The 22,334-nt window shown below is 43.4% G+C and overlaps 1 protein-coding gene and 1 long non-coding RNA gene across 2 annotated transcripts in view; one reads left to right on the top strand and one right to left on the bottom strand.

Annotated features, from left to right (window-relative positions):
- Positions 1–7,529, top strand: part of LOC142079675 (uncharacterized) — an 88,796-nt gene extending 81,267 nt beyond the window's left edge. The window contains exon 2 of the long non-coding RNA XR_012672752.1: positions 7,454–7,529. This is a non-coding gene — a long non-coding RNA (uncharacterized LOC142079675). The remainder of the gene's footprint in view (positions 1–7,453) is intronic.
- LOC142079674 (vasoactive intestinal polypeptide receptor) overlaps positions 1–22,334 on the bottom strand; it is a 118,770-nt gene that overhangs the window by 55,142 nt on the left and 41,294 nt on the right. The window contains exon 3 of the mRNA XM_075144291.1: positions 8,846–8,953. Within this exon, the coding sequence (XP_075000392.1) occupies positions 8,846–8,953 (108 nt within the window). The remainder of the gene's footprint in view (positions 1–8,845; positions 8,954–22,334) is intronic.

Raw genomic sequence — 22,334 nt, 5'->3', positions numbered from 1 at the left:
GGGTTGGCAGTGGGCTTCCAACCTAAGGACCTCAACACAGTGTGCTCTGCTATCACTGGACATACATGACTCGGGGTGCTCTGTAGGGTGGTGGAGAGGTTCAGCTACTGCTCACAAAACCTTCTCAGCACCAATCCTTCAGAGGAGTGGGGTACATGCATTGTGACACCCCAGGTGAACACAAATCTCAAAGGTCGAAAGCAAAATCAAGCTTTAAATAAGCTGTATATCCAGAAAGCCACCTGTTTCTTTATTTACACCCGTGCACATTGCTGGAGCTGGCTAAGGTGAAAGGTGCACTCCTAAATGCGAATGTAAAATCAATCTGTGGAAATGAGGTCATCCACTGCTGTTTTCTGCCTTGGACTTTCTGTTGTCCATGACAAATGAGAAAAAAGGAACATCAAACAGGGCTGGAGGCTGCCCTGATGGGCACAGGGAGCAGGAGCGTTGGCTGACTTCTCCCCTTTTCTGTGACTTCAAGGTGGTCTGTGCAAATAATTGGCACAATTCCACATAAATGAGAAGGTTTCCTGGCAATTCTGCCTTCGTGATACAAAGGCACATTCGGACTGAGCACCTGAACAGGTCGAGGGCCCTCAGTAAACAAACTCCATAACAGATGCACTCAACTGCTTGTTTCCTTTTAAATGAGTACTGTAGTAAACAAACAGTGGGTCTGGTTCATTTTCGGGTTCTCGATGGTAGTGATAACGTCTTCTGCTTATCTGCTGCCATCTGCTCATCCCTTTCCTCATTTTATTCAGTTTTTGTTCCAGTTTCAAAAGCAATATAGAATAAAGAAGAAAACAAATTGAGGAAAAGAATGCTGGCTCAAGAGAGAGAGATTAAGATGTTTTTCAAATAAATGAGAATAGTTTTTGGAGGGGGGGAAATAAATGCGATTCTGCATTTTTGTTTGTTTTCATCTACTCATTATAGATCTCTTCAGCATGAGCAAAAGTTGGGATACATCTCACTTAACTTTTGCCATGGAAATGAAGGAGTCTAGTCTAAAGTAGACTATCAGGTTCCCTGTAGAGGCCATATCAGGCATCCAAAGGTCATCTCATCCCTTCCTAAGAAATGTCATGGGATAACCCATGTCCTGAAAGTCCTGGAGGGAAAATTAGACAAGGAGTTTAGATTAGATGCTTAATATTAAGTGCCCACAATTCAGTGGAAGGAGTCTCATCCATATGTTTAACTAACCAAAAAGAAAGGCAGTACAATACCAGCTCCCCGGCGTCCCTACCCATGTCCTACTTACAAATTTCATTTGACTATCCCAGGACATGTATACTCTGCTCCTTGACTCACCTTGAGCTAACAGGGACTCGAATGTGTTTGGAGGGCTCCACGTGAGGACCCTGCAAGCTTGCAGGTGGCATCAGTGGAGCTACCTGCAGTAGTCTATTTAACCACTTGCTTCAATATCTGCAGGGGCTCATTCTCATGGTATTTCATGGGGAGCTCTTTGCTTTGCTCTGTGCAGTTGTGTAGAGTTGTGTGTGTGCCAGAACTGGAAGGGGTGGGGAGCGGTGATAGCTGGGTATTGCTTCAGTCTGAACTATTAGGACCTGGATATTAACAGTAAATGACATACATCCAATGAATTTGACTTGATTGCTTCTGTCCTAACGAAGTTAGATAATGCTACGAAGGATCAGTCAATGTCTTTCAAAGTGAAGGTATGCAGAGAGGGTGTCATTTCCAAATGTCTCTACAGATGAATCAGGAAAAAAAAATGAGATGACAGAATTAGACCTTTGCTGTCCATCATACTGAATTTGCCAAAGGCCATGAGTCAGAGGCCAGGAATGATGTGAACCATGTTTTGTGTGTAAGCGCTCACAACAGCTGAGATGTACATAGGATCAAACAGTAGTTAAAATAACTTTGGGCACAATATCAAAGGAGAATGACAAAAGACAACAATAAAGCTCTTGATTTATATTTGCTGAATTGAAATGTACCACAGAGAAAAAGATACCTTTTAAATTCAAATGAAAAAGCTATCTGACAGAAGAGTATGAATGTGCAAGTTTAAAATGATAGAAGACATAAAAAAAAGAAGACAATCTTCATGATGGATGACGATTTAAAACATCCACAATAACATAATATGATACATGATTTCTCAGGTAAGTCTCTGCTTATGCAGAAAAGGGCTTGTTTAATGACTTTAGGTCAGATTCTGAATGCTAATGCTGGTATAAACTTGAAGTTACCCCAGGTTTAAAAGATTGTAAACCCAGAGAAGAATTTGTCTCCAAGTTCTTTAGGTATAAGACAATATTTGCATATAACTTGCAATGATATTAAACACACGAGTGATTTAGATACATCGGAAAATTTTATCTCTATGTCTGTGGATGAGCAAATTTGGTCCACCTATAGCTGAAATCCTGAGTGTCTGTTCTGAATTACTCCATAGACTTCCCTCCATGAACAGTGCCAAAATCATAGGCTGACTCAAACCACAGAGAAACACCTCCAGGACATATGGGATGTGCCTCTCCATTTACTGCAGGAGATAAACCTATATATCTGGCTAGATTTATTGTTGAGCTTTCATATGGCTAACATTAGGTGATACTGACCCTGACTACCTGCACTGTGTAGACAGAAAGAAGCAAGGCTGAACTCAGTAGAAAACCCATCTTGATTAACATACGATCTTGTTTAAATTCAGGAGTTTATAAATCCCTTGACCGGATCGAATCATCTTTCTCATGCAGCCTAGACCCTTTAGATCCCAACTGCCATGTAGAAGAAGAAAAGTTTGCTGTTTTCATGAATCAATGCTGATAAATATCCTTGTCATTTCAAAATTCCCGTTTAAGAGAAAAGATTGCAAACCTAAACGCTTAGTATTGCTCTGCACAAATATGTACCTTAGAGGTTACACACGATACGACTGCCAAATTTTGTAGCTGGTGTTAGCCACAGGAGTCTGGTTACACGACTCTCATCCCACCGTAGATCTTGCCTGAAGAACTGCATGGAACCTTCTGAATGAGCACCATGGAAATCAGTCTAACAAATGGTGAGTGCACCTAAAAGCTGTCAACAATAAGCACAGACAGCTTCATGCTCATTTTAAGACTCCAGGTAGCCAGTAAAAGCATCGCTTCCATGGACATCCAAAGCCAGACATGACTTGGAGAATTTGCTTCTCAGCCTGTAGGATTTAGGACTGCTAAACAGGACAAAGAGCAGCAGCCTGAAGCCAGGAAATGTCCTGAGCCAGACAGACAGCATTCTTAGCAATGACATTCAAAGGAAGGGAGATAATTTCGCTGAGACAACTCAAGATTCACCTGAGACTAATACTTACAGTCTTGGTTTGCCTTTATAGCTCATAATGCACAAATTCTAAATATTCAGTGAGCAGGCGCAGAACTGAGTCCCTCACCCTCCTGGCAGTCAGTGAGCGACACGGTCCAATCTCTTTCCCTCTCTGTATCTTTGGCTCACTGCATATGAAATGCTGTGGGTCCATCAGAAGAACACGCAGAAGCAGCCCTGAAGATGTATAGACTAAATATAAGGAAGAAATTGTTTACGATGAGGGTGGTGAAACACCGGCACAGGTTGCCCAGAGAGGTGGAAGATGCCCCATCCCTGGGAACACTCAAGGTCAGGTTGGACGGGGCTCTGAGCAACCTGATCTAGTTGAAGATGTCCCTGCCCACGGCAGGGAGGTTGGACTAGATGACCTTTAAAGGTCCCTTCCAATCCAAACCATTCGATGATTCTATGTCCTGGATCCTTAACATCATCTAATCAGTTTGAAAGCCTATCAAAGCTATCTCCAAAGTTAGTCTTTACTTCCACTGGAACCTTCCTCCAGTTTCTACTGTGACTCTATTCATGGCAGTTTGCATATTTTGCTTTTGTTGGATTTCGGCTTAAACTGCTCTTTCCCTTCCTTGATTTCACTCTTGCAAGGGGAACTCTCACCTTTTGTTTTACCGAACTAAGCAAGTGTCACTAAGCTCTGAGAATTTCTGTTGTCTTCTTGTGATATGGTTTTAGAATTTCAATCTGTTGGAGCAGGTTATGTCTAAATGCAATAGGAGGATGGCAGGACATGAACCAGTACCGGACAGCAATGCCAGCTAGCCTCTCGGATGGCTTCCTACCCACACAAAAAGGCACTGATGATGTCTGTTCCAGACAGCACTGTCAGAGTTTGGCTACACCTGTCAAGTTGTGCACTCTCCACTAGTCCGGCAAAAAGTATAAATCATGTATAGAAGTACAAAAAGTATAAAAAATCATGGTGTGGGATCTATCAACGCCAACAAGTTCTAGTTCCTTGTACCACTCATGCCCAGTATTTGGCAGTGCATTTCTAACACCAGAAAAGAGTTGGTGTTTGGTGCGAAAATGATGAAGATGAACAAACCAAGTAAGGGGATGAAGACGTTATGTATTGGAGAGTGGGGGGAGATCAGGAACTCGTGGAGCAGGGGAGGGAAGGTATGGCTGAAGCTACAGTGATATCTGATAACAGTGCTGCTATTGTTTCAATGTACTTGGCCAACATCGAAGGATTTTGAGTTGAACTATGCAAATGCATGTGGATGTTGGTGTGCTTAGCTCCACACAGGGAAGCTGCCATGCCTGGGTGACTCTAGAAGCGGCACTACCCGCCTGCAGAGAGGCAGGATCCGGATAGCTCTGTTCCAGGTGGCTTGAAAATAGGAATATACCAGAATTAATGATGAATTGCACTAGGCCCACTAAGCACAAGGAAGGGAAGTGGAGCAGGAAAGAGAAGTAAAACGCATTCATGAGGGAGGGGAAAGGAGAGCAGGAATAAATTTAGAGCACCAGAGGAAAAAAAGAGTTTGGCAAGCCTGAAACTCAGAAGAATCTCACCTTGTTGAGTGGGATTCCAGAGTTTGGTTATTCCCATCCCCGCCCCCTTAAGTCAATTAATCTCATAGTTGAAGCTTAAAAACTGTCAGTACTAACTTTTACTTTTTAACTTGTACATGACAATTTGCTTTTGGAGAAACTGTGGGAAACAAATCCCTCTTACAAATGTTATCTTCCATGCATTGAAAGCAAGCTGGAACGCTCTGGTCAAGGGATAGCAAGTAATGCACTTTAATAACAAAAGGTGCCAAAAATATTTTCATCTGTCATCTCCTTCACATGGTACTGACGAATGTCACGAAATAATGAAAATCTTCTGGATTTGTGAATGGCATAAAAATTTAATGTCAAATGACATCAGGACTATGCTAGGCATTTTAAGATTTCTAAATGCCACGAGATATTTTATCCTTTATTTACCATGAGATAGGATATTAGTCATTTAAAGAGCATATTCTCCATTAGGCTGGAAAATCACATTAACTCTTTGTTTCCCAGTATTTCGCCCTGTTCCTGCCATAAACAGAAAAAAGATTTTCTCTCGCTCATAACTTGGTATAAGCTTTCATGTTCCTGCAAAGGGATCAAAGACTAAGACATAAACATTAACTAGATGATTGATTTCCTTGAAAGCTATTCAATGATACTCACTACTACAAAGGAAGAACTGCTTCACAAACTTTAATGGCATTAATATTGCAACAAATCCTATAAAACAAGAGGCAATCTTACCCTCCCTTTATTTAAGATCATATCTGCTTTCCACATTTGTACATGATTGTACAAAATGCAGAGCTCACAGAAAATCAAAGCTGTCGTTTCTGCTTTGGAAATGGCATCAGTTTCTCTACAGAAGTAGATGCTAGCATGTACGCTCTGCAAAGGTGGGGTTCACCTGTATTGTAAGACATTCACATCTGCCAGAGCCACTCTACAATCATTTGATTGCAAATGGAGAGAAATATGTCGTTTATCGATGTTGTTCAACTCATCCTGAAGTCAAAGTCTAAAAGTCAGCACCTCTAAGGAGCCTATTTCTCACCACTGACTGTAAAACAAGCTCAGAGATAGGGTTACATATGGAAAACTCTAAAAACAGTTGATATGAATCCTGTTCCAGGTTAGAAATTGGTTTCCTAAATACAGGTTGAGGCATCCTCATGGATTTCTTAGATCCATCAGTGTATCTCAAATGGCTCATGTTTAGGAAACCGAATGGAGCCCTCAGTGTCTAGAGCGTAGGTGCCTACCTGCGAGCTTAGTGCCTGCATTTCTACTACACTCAACAGAAAATTTATCAATACAGCAAACGACATCTAAAGAGCTGTTCAGGTTCCTACATACATTCAACATTGTCTGTTGAATGCACCGACTAGATTACTGTTGACATTAATGGGATCCCAGACACCTAGCTCATACAGACACACCTGCATTAGCAACGGCAGAAATTAAGTGCTGAATCTGCTTTCTCCAAGAAAGCAAGTCACTCTGTGCTTTACCACACTAACTGAGGAGAAATAGGTATTTTCATGGTGCTGTTCATCTGATCTCTTTAAGTGGCTAATTTATGATGAGATGAATCATGCCTTAGCCATCACTGACCAAACCAGCCAGCTCTCCAGTGACTGGAATCCCTGGATGACAGTCAGATGCAGAAAACTACATTTAACCAGAGGATACTCATCCAAAGCAATGTGAAATCCCCCTAAAAGGCTGCTGACCTTGCCAGCTGCAAGGCTAGATGACATTTCCTGAGCTCACTGCTCACAGAACAGCACAAATGTCAGCAGCCACACTGCAACATGGGTATGCAGGGAAGGATCATGGGTTGGCTTGTGTTTGAGGCTCTTTCTTGGCCTGGCACTTTGAGATAAGTGAGCCCAAGTGATGCCCTAACTGCTCTCGGTGAAGTCTGAACTTCTCCCAGAATAGAAACCATTCACTTGCCTTAGCATAGGTTTTTTGAGATACTCTTAAGGACCTGAGAGATCCAATGACACATGAACTATGGGAGAACTGCACCTTTCTGCAGGGGAACCTGGAGACCAGGGTGTCCTAGGACATCTTGGAGAGAAGTAGTTGCCTCTGAATGGGCAAGTTTATTGAGTCTCGTAAGCCCATCCTACCGCACAATTAAAGGCATCCCACCTTCATTAGTGTGCTGGTTTGGGCTGGGATAGAGTTCATTTTCTTCACAGTAGCCAGTATGGGGCTGTGTTTTGGATTTGTGCTGAAAACAGTGCTGATAACACAGGGATGTTTCGTTACCGCTGAGCAGTGCTTACACAGAGTCAAGGCCTTTTCTGCTCCTCACCCCTCCCCACTAGCGAGGAGGCTGGGGGTGCACCAGGAGCTGGAAGGGGACCCAGCTGGGACAGCTGACCCCAACTGACCAAAGGGATATTCCATACCATATGACGTCATGCTCAGCATGTAAAGCTGGGGGAAGAAGAAGGAAGGGGGGACGTTCAGAGTGATGGCGTTTGTCTTCCCAAGTCACCGTTACGCGTGATGGAGCCCTGCTTTCCTGGCGATGGCTGAACACCTGCCTACCGGTGGGAAGTAGTGAATGAATTCCTTGTTTTGCTTTGCTTGTGTGCGCGGCTTTTGCTTTACCTGTTAAACTGTCTTTATCTCAACCCACGAGTTTTCTCGCTTTTGCCCTTCCGATTCTTTCCCCCATCCCACCGGGAGGGGAGTGAGCGAGTGGCTGGGTGGGTCTTGGTTGCTGGCTGGGGTTAAACCACGACAATTAGCTTAAGTTCAAGACAGCCACAATGATATATATATGAGATCAAATATACATAATACTTTCCTCATTGCTCTGCTCTGGTGGGATGAAGTATTAGAAAAACTTCTTAGAGAGTTTTTTTTCTTCCTGTTTAACTAACTCTGCTGGGTCTCTAAAACCCAGTGAGCGAATGTTGTGCTCAGGAGGGGAGAGGGCACAAAGCATCAACAGCAGGCAGTTATTCCACATGGCTGAACCAATGCGCAGGGGTCTTGTCCTGCAAGATGTGACACTACAGCAGCTTCTGCCTGCTTTCCCTGGGTGTTGATGCAACAGTGATGAACTACTGGGGAGTTTTGGAAACAGGGCGGTTACAGCACTAGGATAGGACTCCGGGGATTTTGAATTTCCCTTCTGGGTCCGCAAAGACTTTTGGTGTGGCCTTGGACAAGTCATGTAATCAGCGTGTGCTGGTTAATCAGTGTAGTGCCCTGGCCTGATATTGTATCCTTACTCCCATTCATAATTTATCATGTGTGTTTGGACCGCAAGGTTGTAAAAGTGGAGACTTATCAGCTCGGTGCATAATCTGCAGTGCAAAAGAGCTTAATCCTCTGCGGAGACCTGCAGGGCTACTATAAGAAAAATAGTAAATAATGACTATAAACTACCAGGAGACAGAGAGTCCTGTTGCTGCACGGCCCTTGAGACCTGAGTTTTAAATTAAAGCTTCCCAGAACACCCTGAACAGCGAGTAAAGCTACTTTCTCCATTAACCTTCCCTGCCCGTTATTTGTCAGGTTAATTTCTTGGCCAGCGGCCAAATTTGTCATTTCAGCAGAAAGATACTTTATTACGTAAAGTTTCAGCTTGTTTATTTTATGTCAGAGACTTAATTAATTATAGTGCTAAACTGTTCATTTTGTACAACAAACATACTATTACACAAGTTGATTCAATTTTCACTGCACAACATCCATATTATTGGATTTCACCAGGAGCCATTTTTGCAACCCTGTGATCCACACTAGTACGTGGTTCTGCAAGAAGGATAGGGAGGATGCTCTAATGGTTTGGGCTTGGAAACCTCTTTTACCTTGTGCAAAGAGCTTGTTTCTCCCTCTGATTATACCAAGAAGCTTCCCCTGTGATATGATGTGAAACCCCACAGGCAGTGAAGCCATAAAACCATTTCAGTGAGACGAGCTGTCTGGTTTTGCTTACCGAGAAAAGTGGTGAGGAATCTGAAGTACTTTGGGCACGGCCGTACCACAACTTCTCCCACTTCTGCTTCAGGCCAGCACGTGATGTTGTCCCATTGCCTTCTGCAACCTGGGGAAAAGAAAAAAGCGGATGGTAGAACAAAGGACGAGTGGTATCTGCTGGATGGAGCGGAGGAACCGGGGCAGAGCAGAGCAGCTGTGCAAAGGCGTGTGGAGCCTACCACCTCGGTGCAGGCACCTTTTGGAAGGAAAGGCACAAAAATATTTTATTTAAATATGTGGCTTTCAGCTACCCTAGCCCCTGAAATTCAGCACTGGTGATGTCTGTAATTTTCCAGAAATGGGCACAGAAAGAACAGCAGATCGGTGCAAGAATCAGGCAAATCAGAGTTAACAGAAAACAGCACCGTTTTTTAGATGAAAAAGGCAGAAATGCCTAATAAAATAGCGCTCTCCCTTGCTTTTATCTCTCCCCGTTGCATTAAAACACCTGGTCTGAACATGTGAGACATGCTCCCCTTCCTTCTCTGCTTCCCCCAAACTTCTGTCACCGGCTTTTTCTTCCCCTTGAAATGAGATATTTGTGCAGGGGATGGGCTCAGCGGGAAGGGGACACTGATGACAGCCAAGAGATCAGGAACCAAATCCTTCTCAAGAAGTAGCTTTTTCCTTAAAAAGGGAGAAGGTACAAAACACTCCTGGAGGCTGAGGAGGGACAGTGCTGTCGCCAGGAGATGCCCTCTATGGAAGGGTGGTGCAAGGTGGTACCCTCCTAGCTATCCAAGCTAGGAATGAAGGTATAACCAATGGAGCTAACTTCAGGGAGAAAACACGGGATTTTGTTATGAAATGCTTAATTTCTGAAGATTTTCTGGATAGAATAAACACTTTCTGGGAGAAGAAAAATTGCAGGTCTTTCCTACAGAGTTATAATATGTTGTTCTGATTTTGTCCTTTTATTTCTGCTTTCTCAAAAGACATTAATGATATCACATACATGCTGCACTGTTGAATAATGTAACATTAGCACTGAAGTCAACAGGAGTTGGCAGACTTGAATTAAAAAAAAAAAATCAGATGTGTTTTTGCCTCAACACGTTACATATTTTAGAGTTCTTACTAGAATTTTGAAAACATTTTTTTCCCCCCTTTAAATTTCCAACAGACAGGCAGTTCAATTGCTGCCTGGGTTAGATAGATGGGTTGTCAAAAGACCTCGCTTTTTTATAGCACCTCTGCTCTCGGTTATTTGTCATGCCCCATTAGATTGCAACACTTCCCCAAATGTGACTAACGTGTTGCTGTTAAGGTCAACAGCCTAACAAGAGAAACTAGAATATGAAGAAGAAAGCTTTGAGAAAATACTTTTCACATGCAAGCAAAGGGAACTATGAAAACCACTGTCAAGCTGCATTTCTTGGTAATTATATCCCAATCTGAAATCCCTCCTTTAAATCATCTTTTATTACTTGAGCTAAGAAAAAGGCTGGTGTCATCACCAGTCTGTTCAGACTGAGGCAGCGTGCTGTCTCAGATCAATAAAGGGAGCACACAAAAATGCTTTGAAGCTGAAAAAGAACCCTCAGTTCTCTTTCAAAGTTATTTTACAGATTTTTCCTTCCTTCTTTCATGAGCAAACAGAACTTTTCAAATGAAGTCCTGAGGTGAGTTTATCGGAGCCTGAAAAACAGAATAACTGACGGTATCTTCTTCGTGCATGCTCTTCTGTATCGTTCATTAAAATTCAGTTTTCAGGTTTCTACTATCAGCTGCAAAGCTCAGTTTCCACAGTGTCATACTTATCTGCCACCAAACAGCCAGCAGCTCCAAAAGTATTAAGATATTAGATATTCTGCCCATGGAAAATAGATGATTTCATGACAGGATCTTTCATGTTCTACAATCTTTTCCTCCATCAACCTCAATAAATTATAGGGCACCATTACCTCAAGTCAGGTTATAATGCAAAATAAAATACAAGGGTGATAGCATCAGATGGCTTTTTAAATGTCCTGAGTTACACACTTTGAGAATTTTTGTGATCTGTATCTTGTTTTGTGTTAGCATTTTTCACCACCACCTGTGATGCATGAAAAAAAGCTTTCAGGTGTTCACTTTTGTAACAAAAGCTCTCTTTGATTAAAATAAAGTGAAGACACACAAGACTGGCCTTGCAAGACACACAAAGTGGATCTTTAAAAATTATTGCCTCTGTAAAGACCTCTCATATCTGCCTATTAGCTCTTCCAAAACCATTCTTCCTTATTGCCCCCACAGATGCATTGACAATATTTGTGCAGCTGCCTGGAAGGGTCCAGGTTTTAAAGGTGGGATTCATACCGCTAAATTTATGCATCTAAAAAGTCAGATGTGTAAATGTAAAGAAGGCAATGGAAACCAGAGCTCTGGCTGGCAGTTCATGTCACCGTAGGATGGTTATCTAAAGTTCAGAAAATGAATCATTCTTTGGAGGTGTCCTCTTCTCTCCAATGACTAGAAGAGGGTCTGCATGAGTAACTCGAGTTTAATGAATTAGAACAATACAAAGATTGATACCTGCAAGACGCTTTGCATTTGCAGTCCAACGCTTGCCGCTCGCCTTGTAGTCATCCCATTACAACATCAGGCAAAAGTTTGTGCCTGTCCATCCAAAGCAGGACACAGAGAACCTTTATCAAATAGCCTTCCAGAAAATGGTTTTCTTTCTCCAAAACTGATAGCCCTTACCCTGGCAAACTGCTGGGATCAGGGAGTTGGCAGGCAATATTCAGTCATGTCAGCGTGACAGATCAATACCTAAGAAAAGTATTTGAGGGCAGAAACAGCTGCAGTGTGCCTCAGAAAAAACAAATCCCTCTCTTCCCTGTGGCATCACTTGGCCTTCGTGGCTGTAATAAAGATGACAATTTGTTTTGCCTGATCAAATCATGTTTGGTGATTGCTAAGTGCTTCTCCATTAATTAATTATAAATGTTGTCCTCTCTCTTGCACTCAGTATCTGCAGGAAGGATGCAAAGGTATTTATAAATCCTTACCTAAGGCAGCAGGTGCAAATGAGCCATGAATACACCTACCCTTCAACTCAATTTCAGTCAAAAGAAGTGCTCTGCTCATTTGCTCGTTACTGAAAGCTAAGGAATACACACTGCCAAGGGCTGTGCTTTGTTTCGGAAGGGATCACAAGTGAGTCTGGGGAACCAGTGTAAAAATAAGTGTGTGACTTTTTCAAGACAGTAGCGTTTACCACATCCCTGAGTAATCAGGTACACTCTTTAAACTCTTGTCATTATAAAAATATATATATATATAAAAGAGAGTCTTTTCCTTTTCAATTATTTTAACTGTGACTTCCAGACACTCAGCTTTGTCCTGCTGTTGCCTGGTAGATCGTGAAGTGCTCTCTGGAGCTAAATATCTTCCCTTCAGGGAAGGGAGAAACCCTTCCTGATTCTAATGAAGCTGCTTTTTAACCTTCATTCAGATAAGCAGATCAAACTGCTCATCATTGCACTGTAAGCCACGCAATTAGTGTAATTACTAGCAGCCACCTCTCTCCCTCCTGAAATAGGGTCCTGAAGTCTTGCTCAAGGAGGACCATCAATGAACGTCTGGAGGTCCAGAGGCTGTCAGCCACACATCGGAGCTCAGATCTTTACATCCAGCAGCTCAGCCTCCCTCTTTGCAAGCCAAGTGCCCCAAGTGCAAGCCAAGGGCTGCATCAGCCTCAGCTGGGCTTTGGAGAGCCCTCCTCTAAGAGGCTCTGTCTCAGAAGAAGTGGCTGAGGACCACTGATACGGTCCTGGCTGCAGTGAGTTAGGAAACTCCACCACAGCTGCAGAAGGTGATAACCTTTTCCACTGTCTTCTCTAAATGTGAATCAAAGCTCAGGCCCTCATTTCCTCTCCCTTTAAAAGGTTAATAATCAGAAAACAGGACAATCATCATGAGGCACAGGTGTTCAGTGGTTTGCAAAACTGGCAGACTAGAGCACAAAAACCATTTATTCGAGTCATATCTACACTTACAGCAAATACACCGTCAAAGCTTATCTAGGAAGCAGCAGAGAATAACTTTCCTTCATGAATAAACATGACTTCCAGAGCTCTGGCATGGCTCTGAGATGTGACCAGGTTTGCTGAGGAAAGAAATGAATGGTACTAGGCTGGGGCCAGGCACTCTCTTAACCCAGCTGAACGCTTAATTCAGAAAAAAACCTTTCAGCACATCTCTCATTCACACCAAATCCTCCCTAATGAATAGGGTCACTCCTGGACTCTTCTGAAGGACATTCACACACAAGACTTTTGCTCTTTGAATCCATGTTCAGATGCAAAGATACCCATTTGATGCCTGGGGTATCTTGGGATCTGCATGCCTCTCACTACCCACAGCAAGGCAAAGGCGCAGCTTGATTAAGCCAAGCTGAGATATCACAGGGTATCATCACAGGCTGGTGTGCTTGCAATGGAAACTCCTTTTCAATCCAATTTGACATCAGCAAGCAGTTTCCAACCTATCTGGAGTTAGGACTGTAAATAGGGTGACATTTATTCTCCCACTGACAAGCTCGTGCAGAAGTGCAGCCTAGGTGCTCACCCATGGTTTGCCCAGTTTGGTCTCATTACAACCAATTATCATTGCATCAACATTCTTGTCCCAGTTGAGCACTAAGCTTTTGCCTGACTGAAGAAAAAAGATCCCAAAAGATGGTCCCTGCAACAATCTACTAACTCGGTTCCAGACAGGCAGCTTGAATTCAGTAGAGGCTAGGAAAACCCATCGTGAGCTTTGGGTTACTACTAGTGCTTCGCTGAGCAGAGATTTCCTGAATCAGGGATAATCTTCTATTTAAATCTTAAAAGTTGTATGTAATCATAAAAAATACCTTAGATTCTTTTTCTTCCATAAATCTTTTAAATTAAATGCAATTTGATTTTGCTTCTGAACCCATGGAAATTTTTTAAAATTCACAACCTCCTGGGCCAAGGACTTGCAGTTTAAGTGTCCACTGAAAGAAAAAATACATCCTTTTCTGAATTCACTTTGAACAGGCTCATCGCTGGTTTCATTAGGAATTGCCTAGTTCTTTTACAAAGACAGAAATATTCATAACCTAACCACAATATCCCTTCCCCTGGGGAGAAAAAACATAAAATCCTCTTTCATATCCCTCCTCAGGCATCTCTTTTTCAAGTTGAAGTGTCCTAGCCTATTTAGTCACTTCTAGTGTGGAAGCAGTTTCTCCCTTGTATCTTTTGTGGTTTTAATTCTACCCCATCCTGCCCTGCCCTGGACTTGCACAATAGAGTTTTACCTTATTTTTCTGTGACAGATTTGGTTTGACCGGGGCTAGCTTGGCTCCAAGGCTTCACTAAATGAATCCTCCCACCCTTCCCTGCAAAATTCAACCCCTTCCTTCCCGTATTCACTGCTGTGCCCTCCTCCCCCCAGCCCCACTCGTGCACCCAAGCATCCTGCAGGCATCTCTCCTCCCCCAGCTCCATCTCATCACCTTTTCATTTTTATCTACACTGACAGTCTGCTCTGAAGCAAACCCATCCCCTCAGAGCTCCCCTTTCAACTTTCCATGGCTTTGCATTTAATTTGGATTTTTTTTGCCTGTCATGCTGCCTGCTATCACTCCAGCCCTGTAGGCAGGATGGGACAGAGAAACCACTTAGCTGAAGGAAAACCACAATCCTGCCAGGGTATGCAAAACCCTGACACTGTAGCATTTCCTTCCCACCATGATGTGCTCTTTGTGATGCACTGATGCTCCTTTATTCATCCCTCAGTGAGGGATCTGCCGTCATAATTCAGCAGAAAATGGACTTGGGCAATCAGAGAAAGCAAAAAGGATCCCCAGATTGAGGGTAAGTGAGAAGAGTTTACCTTGGAGTTTGCTTCAGTATCTGTGGCAAGCCAGAGATATTGATTTAATTTTTCCCACTCTGTGTACAAGCTGGAGAGTAAGAACAACACCGTTACTTGCTATAAAAACTGGTTTGCACTTCTGCAGTGGTTTCCAGCAGAAGCCGTCCAAGCACTCAACAGGAAATGTTAAAAGACATATTTCTCCCTAAATGTTTGCAGAAATTTGACTCAAAGACATATGAAAGAAACCTCACCTTAAGCCCCCAGACTGAGTCATTCTAAACAGCATGAAAGAAATCACCAGAGACTATTTCTGGAAGATTATTTTTAAGCATGAAAATCCTATGAGTTTTTCAGTCATCAACATCTACTAGGGAACAAGTTAAAAAAAAAAAAGTTTCTAATCTTTCAGCCTTTCTTTAACCAACAAACTAAATAAACACTTGACTTTTTTTCATCCCTCCAGATCACTCTTTTCATAAATCAAATTTGTGAGTTGAGCCCTTCTGCCTAATTCCAGAACATGTAAACTGAAATAAAAGATGGCAAGATTTAAGAGAAAGATTTACAGTGTGGGTTGCCAAAAACATAACTTATCTCTTCACCAGCATCTAAACAAGAGATAGATCTCTCATACTCTGACATGAAGCATGCTTAAAGGATTATTCCAGGGCTTCCTCATTCCTCTTTTAAATCCCCCTGCTCTTCCAGAAGTTGTAGAGAACTGGATTTATAGAGAATCAGACTTTGAATTTAGGTACCTACCTTTCCTATACGGCTTTTCCCATAGGCACCTCCAGACTGCAGTTAATGATGAAGATGACTAGGCTTAACCTCTAGCAATGATTTTTTGACTGTTGGGGAAGCAAGAGTGACTACCTCAAAATGTAAGATCTAAAATGGGTCTCCCCCAGGCTGTAGCCCCTCTGTACCTCACTGTCTTGCCTACCAGAAAGAAGCAGGGATGTTGTGAGGAGGAAAGCATTAAAGATTTTGTGGGGCTTCCTAAGAAAACCAGCCAAGCAAGGACAGGACATGAGTGCAGCAGCTCTCACTGATGCTTCAAGTGCTGTGAGAGTCAGGAGACTTTTCCTCAACTTTCCAACATTTAGCCCGATCTGCATGAATTCCTTGACTTGCTTAAATGTATATGCCAACTTGAATGGCAGCATCAAGATGACAGCTCAGAAGACCTGGCCACTCTAATGAAGTGCAAACCCTCCCACTGACCAACTCAACCCGACTTGCTCTTTGAAGGCAAACAGGCAAGTGACAGCCCCCGTTGGCAATGTGCTCACGGCTTACCAGTCTGCAATAAGCTGTGGAGAGGTTTGTCCTATAGCAATTATGGCATGATTAAGGGGAATCTTACCGTGTTGCTACTTTAAAATAGCAACCTGTACCTTCAAGACCAAATGATGTGCTTTGCAATGGAGGAGATTTTCAGCCAATGCTGTGTTGCTCTTCTTCACGGTAAATATTGGGCTAAGATATGACAACCCACTAAAAAAACAACTGCCTGTCCTGTTACTAGAAAGATACTTACGCAAAGCTGGAGAGAGCTTAATCCTGTAAAATCTTTATGATCTGGGTCTTGCTTATTAAATGTGCTGGAGTTTGGGCTGGAAATGTGCTTCTCGCTCATAAATATTGAGGGGCATCTGCAGGAAAGGTTGTGTGGGAGCCCTGTACCTTAGCTCTGTAGGAAGGGACAAGAGGGGCCAGAAAGCTTTGGTTTCACATGGAGGTATATTTAATGGTTAGAAGGTAAGAAAGAAGAAAAGCTGAATTTGTGAGACACCGATAATTTAAAAGCTTTCCATAATAGAAACCGTACTTAGGCCTGGTGGATGTGAAGCGTGGTACCTCCGACCTCAGCTTCTCATGTTCCCCACAATTTCACTTTCCTATGTTAAAAGGTCCGGATATCAAGAAATAAAGGCATCTAGATTACAGAAACTCCAAGGCATAGCAAAACCAGTGGAAAAATCTCCATCAGCTGCAGCAGGTTTTGGACCTCAGCCATATATTGTAACAGGAATTTGACATAACTTATGGCATATCCGATGTTTTGCAATGTACTTATCTTACATAAAAAGGGTAGATACCATCACGAAAGTGCCCTGATACAGTCAGCCATAAAAGAAAAATAAAAAAGGTCAGGAAGGGGCGATTTCTTAACCGAAAGACTGACGGGATGCGAGGGGGACAAATACAAGCCGTTGTCAGAAACAAAAGCTCTGCATAGATGGATTTCATCTGAGCAATTATCCAGAGCTTTGAAAGTGCTTTGAATTTGCTTTCCATTGGTCTGTAGCAATGACATTTTCTCCTTATTTTTATAACCTTTGCATCACTAAGGCTGTGTGCATTTATATATTATCCCATGCTAAAAAAAAAAAAAAAAGGTAACCAAAAAGTCTGATGGCATGTAAAAATGTTACATATTCTCCAAAACTAAAATGCCTTTTTCAGTACAAGACTTACGTCCACTAAATGGCTGTTAATCCCGACGAGCCACAAGACAGCTGTTCCCAAGTCAAATAAACACTGCTGTTTGTCGGAAAGCTTGGAGCCAGGACATGTCAGCAACAGGCAAAACAAAAGCAAAGCCTCCACCCCTATAGCGTATTAAGGCACAAAACAGATGTTGTAACGTCTTATCTCGTGCTTGTGTCTGTAGAAAGGTGAGGTCGAGGCAAAAATCAGCTCTTAGCTCTACAGGGAAGAATGATGAGGTGCTGTGTAGATCTGTGTTTGAATTTCATCCTGTCGCTGGTAAGTGTCTGGACTTCAGGAGATAGGGTAGGCTCAGACAGCGACAAACAACTGAGGAGGTACCACTATTCAACTGGGAATTAGCAGTCCTCAGTGGAAAGGTGCACCCTCCTTTAACAGCAGGTTACCAAGCAAGGATGGACAGCCAAATAGCAGCTTCGTAGGGAAAAGACCTTTGGGTACTATTTCCTCAGAAAGAGACTCATGACCTGGAAGAATGGCCATTGGCTTCGCACTGGATCAAAGCAGCCAACACAAAAGTCTGGGGGCTGTTCACATCTGAGGGTTGAAGCTGAGTTTACGACCATGGCAACACGTGCTTCCTTCTCATGGTTCAGATGCCAGCTTTCCTAGCATGGCCAAGGGAAGGTTGTCCTCTGAAAAATACAGGGCAGATTTCTTTCTTTTGAATTTCCAGAGAGCAGGCTCCACCTCTGTAAGAGCTGCAGCATGAAGTGTGGGTGGCTGGGAAGAGTCCCATAGCAGATGAGGAAAGCGTTAATGAAGGCAGGCCATTTGGTGGTACCATACAGTGGCCTATCCCAACTGAGTATCATGGCCACTGTTCAATAACTGGAAGAAAAATTCCTGTTAAATAAAAGGCACCTTGACTTTAGTACTGATCCTCTAAGAGAGACAAATGAGAGTCTGCGGTTTAAGGTCTTGATGTCACATGGCTGAATTTTCTGCTGTTGTAGGAGAGGCCACATCGTCCAGGAATGGAGAGGACTGATGTCATACCTGGAAGTTGTCCAATGCTGCTAGTCAGAGCAAGAGGCCTTTTGTATCACCTAGACCAGAGTAATAAAGTACAGTAAACGAAAAACTAAAGAAAGACAAGATGGAAGGAAGTCCTGCAGGTCCCTTTGCCTTTAAAGAGATCATTAAGATCAAATGTTGGTATCTATTTTAGACTGAACTGAATTGTTCTCCAGGCTTCATTGAATACGTTGACTAGATCCTCAGGGTTTGATTTAGCTGACCAGCAGTAGTCATTTAATGCCATTCCTGATGTCCCAGGATATATGAGATTTTTGGAGGGGCTGGTGGATATAGTACAAGATTTATGAAAGCCTTACACAATTCTGAAATGACAACTGGAGGCCACACTGGTTATCCAAGAGCATCTGTTAAGAACTTTGATGTGTGGCTAAGGGCTCACAAGAGTCAACCCCTGTCCAAGGGTCTGGCTATTTTTCTTGACTTTTTTCTTTGACTGCTCTGAACCATCGGGACAAACCTGCCTGCTTCCCCTGCAAGCAAAGCCTCTCTGCAGACCTTCTCCTCTGGGGACAGGTCTCTCCTCTGGCTGCACCAGTGCTACCTTAGATTATTACTTGGAGTCCCCCTCGGACATCTGCTAAGACGTCCCCTGGAAGCTACCACCCTTCAAATCTGCCAGTTCAGCAGCTCATCTGAATTCTCCCTCCGCTACCGAGTTTAAAACAGTGGCTTTTTGCTAACAAAACCATCCATCCTCATGTACATGAAGGTGTAAGGAGCACCCACATGAGCACTTGGCAGGTCTCAGGGATGTACCACCACCTTGGCGCAGCCAGAAAACGCAGCATCTCCCCAGCCTGGGGTGAGTGGTCCATCCACCCCCTTCTCCACCCTGCTGTGTGCACTACCTCGAGCGCTTGAGCTGCCATCAGCCACGTAGTGCCTGCTCGAGCGATGGAGCACCTGGGGAGCTGCTGATAACCGGACTGTCACACAAATCCGACCGACACATCATCTATCCCAGGAGGTCTTATGCAACTGTAGGTGAGAATTCACTTGAACTTTTGCAAGCAAGGAACTATTAATTATTTCTTATCTTACTGCACTATAAACAGATGGTGATGAATAAACAGACTCCTAATTTAAACTTCATTAACGTTTTTCCAGCTTGACTTTTAATTTCCATATGTTCACTGATTCTTCTCCCATCAAACACGCCTTGACTTCTTCAAGGGAGACTGACAAAGAACCCCAAGCACCAAATTTGGCTTTTCAAGCCAGCCTCCCCGCTTTAGGCCTGTGGAACAGCAAAAGGAGTATTCGGAGTTTAAACAAGATGGGCCATTTCCCACCTGGATTTCTTCGCATGTGACAATGCTGATGATGAGCTTGCGGGACTCAGCTCTATTGCCCACAGCAAGTGTGAAGCACGTACAAGTTAAGCAGATGTGAACAGGCATTGGGAGAGGGATTGGCACTATTTTCTTTCATGTTTTCCACTTTTCTGACTTTTTGATTGGGTTTCAAATCCTGCTTGCAAGACAGACAGGTCTAGATTGCAAATATAAAGTGTAGGGCTGAAGTACTCGAGGTATCAGAAGCAGCTCGACTGTAGCAGCTCTTGGATGGTTATTGGCAATTTTCAGTGACACTTAGAAAATCATCTCAGCTATCTCCACGCTACTGAACTGTGGGGAACAGACAGACAAAATGCTGGTCTGACTCTGTGAGATGCTGAGAGACTCCAGCTGTGAAGTTCTGAGCTCATTTCACTTACACTTAACTTCTGCAAGAATTTAGGATCCAAATCAAGCCGAAGGTCTTCCCTTTTGGAGAAAAAAAAAAAAGTCCTGAAAAACCATAAAGTGATGGAAGTTCAACAAAAGGAAATGCAAAGTCCTACACTTGGGAAGCAATAATGCCATGCACCCATATGGGCTGGAGAGTAGCTTTGCAGAGAAGGTCCTGGAGGTCCTGGTGGACACCAAGTTGAACATGAGCCAGCAATGTGCCCTTGACACAAGGAAGGTGAATGATATCCTGGGCTGAATTAGGAGAAGTGTTGCCAGTAGGTTGAGGGAGGTGATCCTTCCCCTCTGCTCAGTGCTGGTGAGACTCATCTATGGTGCTGGGTCCAAGTCTGGGCGCCCCAGTACACAAGAGACATGGACATACTGGAGAGAGTCCAGCAAAGGGCTGCAAAGAAGATTAAGGGACTGGAGCATCTCACGTACAAGGAAAGGCTAAGAGAGCTGGGACTGTAGCCTAGAGAAGAGAAGTCTCAGAGGGGATCTTATCAATGTGTATAAATATCTGATGGCATTCAGTGGAAAGCAAAGAAAACAGAGAGGCAATGGGCACAAACTGAAAAACAGGAAATTCCATTTAAACGTAAGATTTTTTTTTCCCTGTTAACATACTTAAACACTGGAACAGGTTCTAGAGAGGTTGTGGAGTCTCTATCCCTGGAGATATTCAAAACACAATTCGTCATGGTCCTAAGCAACCTGATTTGGTTGACTGTGCTTTAATCAGGGGTTTGGACTAGATGATATCAAGAGGTCCCTGCCAACCTCAGTGATTTTGTGATACAAAGCCAAGGAACTATGTTAATGCAGAAAACCACATCCCACCTGCTCAGGTCATCAGGCTCTGGTGTCAGGAGTCTTCTGTGGCTTGAATATTTTCCCTCTCTGTTCTTGAATATTTTCCCTCAAACTTCCATGCCATTAAAGCAAACTCTGAAACTGGGCCAGGGTTCCTGTACCCAAGTACTGCCTGATATTCCCACCACTCTCCATGAAGGCTGCTTACCATACGATCCCATGCTTCCTGCACAGCGGCATGGTCTCCAGAGCTGCTCATCCCACCCAAACACGAGCCACAGTACCTTGTTCAACTGCCATCCCTAAATGACTCTCCTGCTTCTGAAAGAATATCTGATTGCAGAGCGAATTGATCAGCAATAATGGGATAAACAGATAATAAGCTAAGCCAACTGACCTAGAGCTGATTGCTTTTCTTGGCTTTTTAACAAAAAAAGAGAGGGTTACTTTTTTTTAGTTTGGATGCTTCAGGTTAAGCTGAACTGTTCGTAAACTACAGCCATGGAAAAACAAAAACAAAACCAAAACCAAAATAAAACAAAACCAAAACCAAAACAAAAAACACCCCCTCTGTGCTCCGGGATCATTATATAGAAAAAGCAAGTGGAAGTCAGCAAGAAGCAACGCAGCAGTGAGACCTGCCTTGCAGCAAGCCTTTAGGAGCTCAGCCACACTTCACATAGAGAGAGATTTGCCACCAACTGTGAGTCTGGAAACCAAACCCCCTTCAGCCATCCTCTCCTCCTAACTCTTGGGAGAGCTTCCCTACTGCTGCTAACTGTATTATCAGCTAAGCAGTCACTGTATTGCATACAGATGTCCTGGCTGAAAAAGTATCCGCAGGAACAGCCTGGTTTTCAGTGGGGCTGGGATTGCATTCTTCACTTTTGAAATATGTTTGTAAGCATTGTCAAAGTAAGGCAGGGGACTGAGGAACTCTATTTATTACAAGCTCCTAAAATTACTAAGTGCCTTGGAGAACCCCAGGTTGCGGAATCGCCTTATTTATTTGTTTTACATTGCAGTGGTGGGAGATGCCACCAGAGAAGCAGCCCTGTACAGCAAGAGAGCAAAGAGAAAGGGAAAGAAGACAGCCCAAGCAGCTACTGGGCAGCTCACAACCTGCTATCGCTGCTGGCAGCATGCAAACTCCTGTCTACAAAGCAATTCTCAAAAACTTCTCATCGTGCTTGCCCAGCAGGGCAGCAGGGAGAGCTCTCACTGAAGGCATTCAAATCCTGGGGCTGACTTGGCTGAACTGATCCTGCAGTTGCCCAGGCAGGACTCCCACAACCACTGGCCGCTAAAAATTTGGGATGAACTGGGAACCTTTTGAACGATGCAGCTGAACCCCCAGACTTGACCTGCTACTGGTTGCTTACAGCACGCCCACCTTGCAGAAAGCAGTGCTGCAGGGTCACTGGTGGTGTAACTGCACCGAGATGCTGCTGAGCTAAACGTCCCAGCTGTTCTGGATGATGGAGCACTGTCACGACTTGAGCTCCTGCC

The sequence above is a fragment of the Calonectris borealis genome, chromosome 2 (assembly GCF_964195595.1).
Source record: "Calonectris borealis chromosome 2, bCalBor7.hap1.2, whole genome shotgun sequence".
NCBI lineage: Eukaryota > Metazoa > Chordata > Aves > Procellariiformes > Procellariidae > Calonectris > Calonectris borealis.
This window is presented reverse-complemented; position numbering and strand designations above follow the sequence as displayed.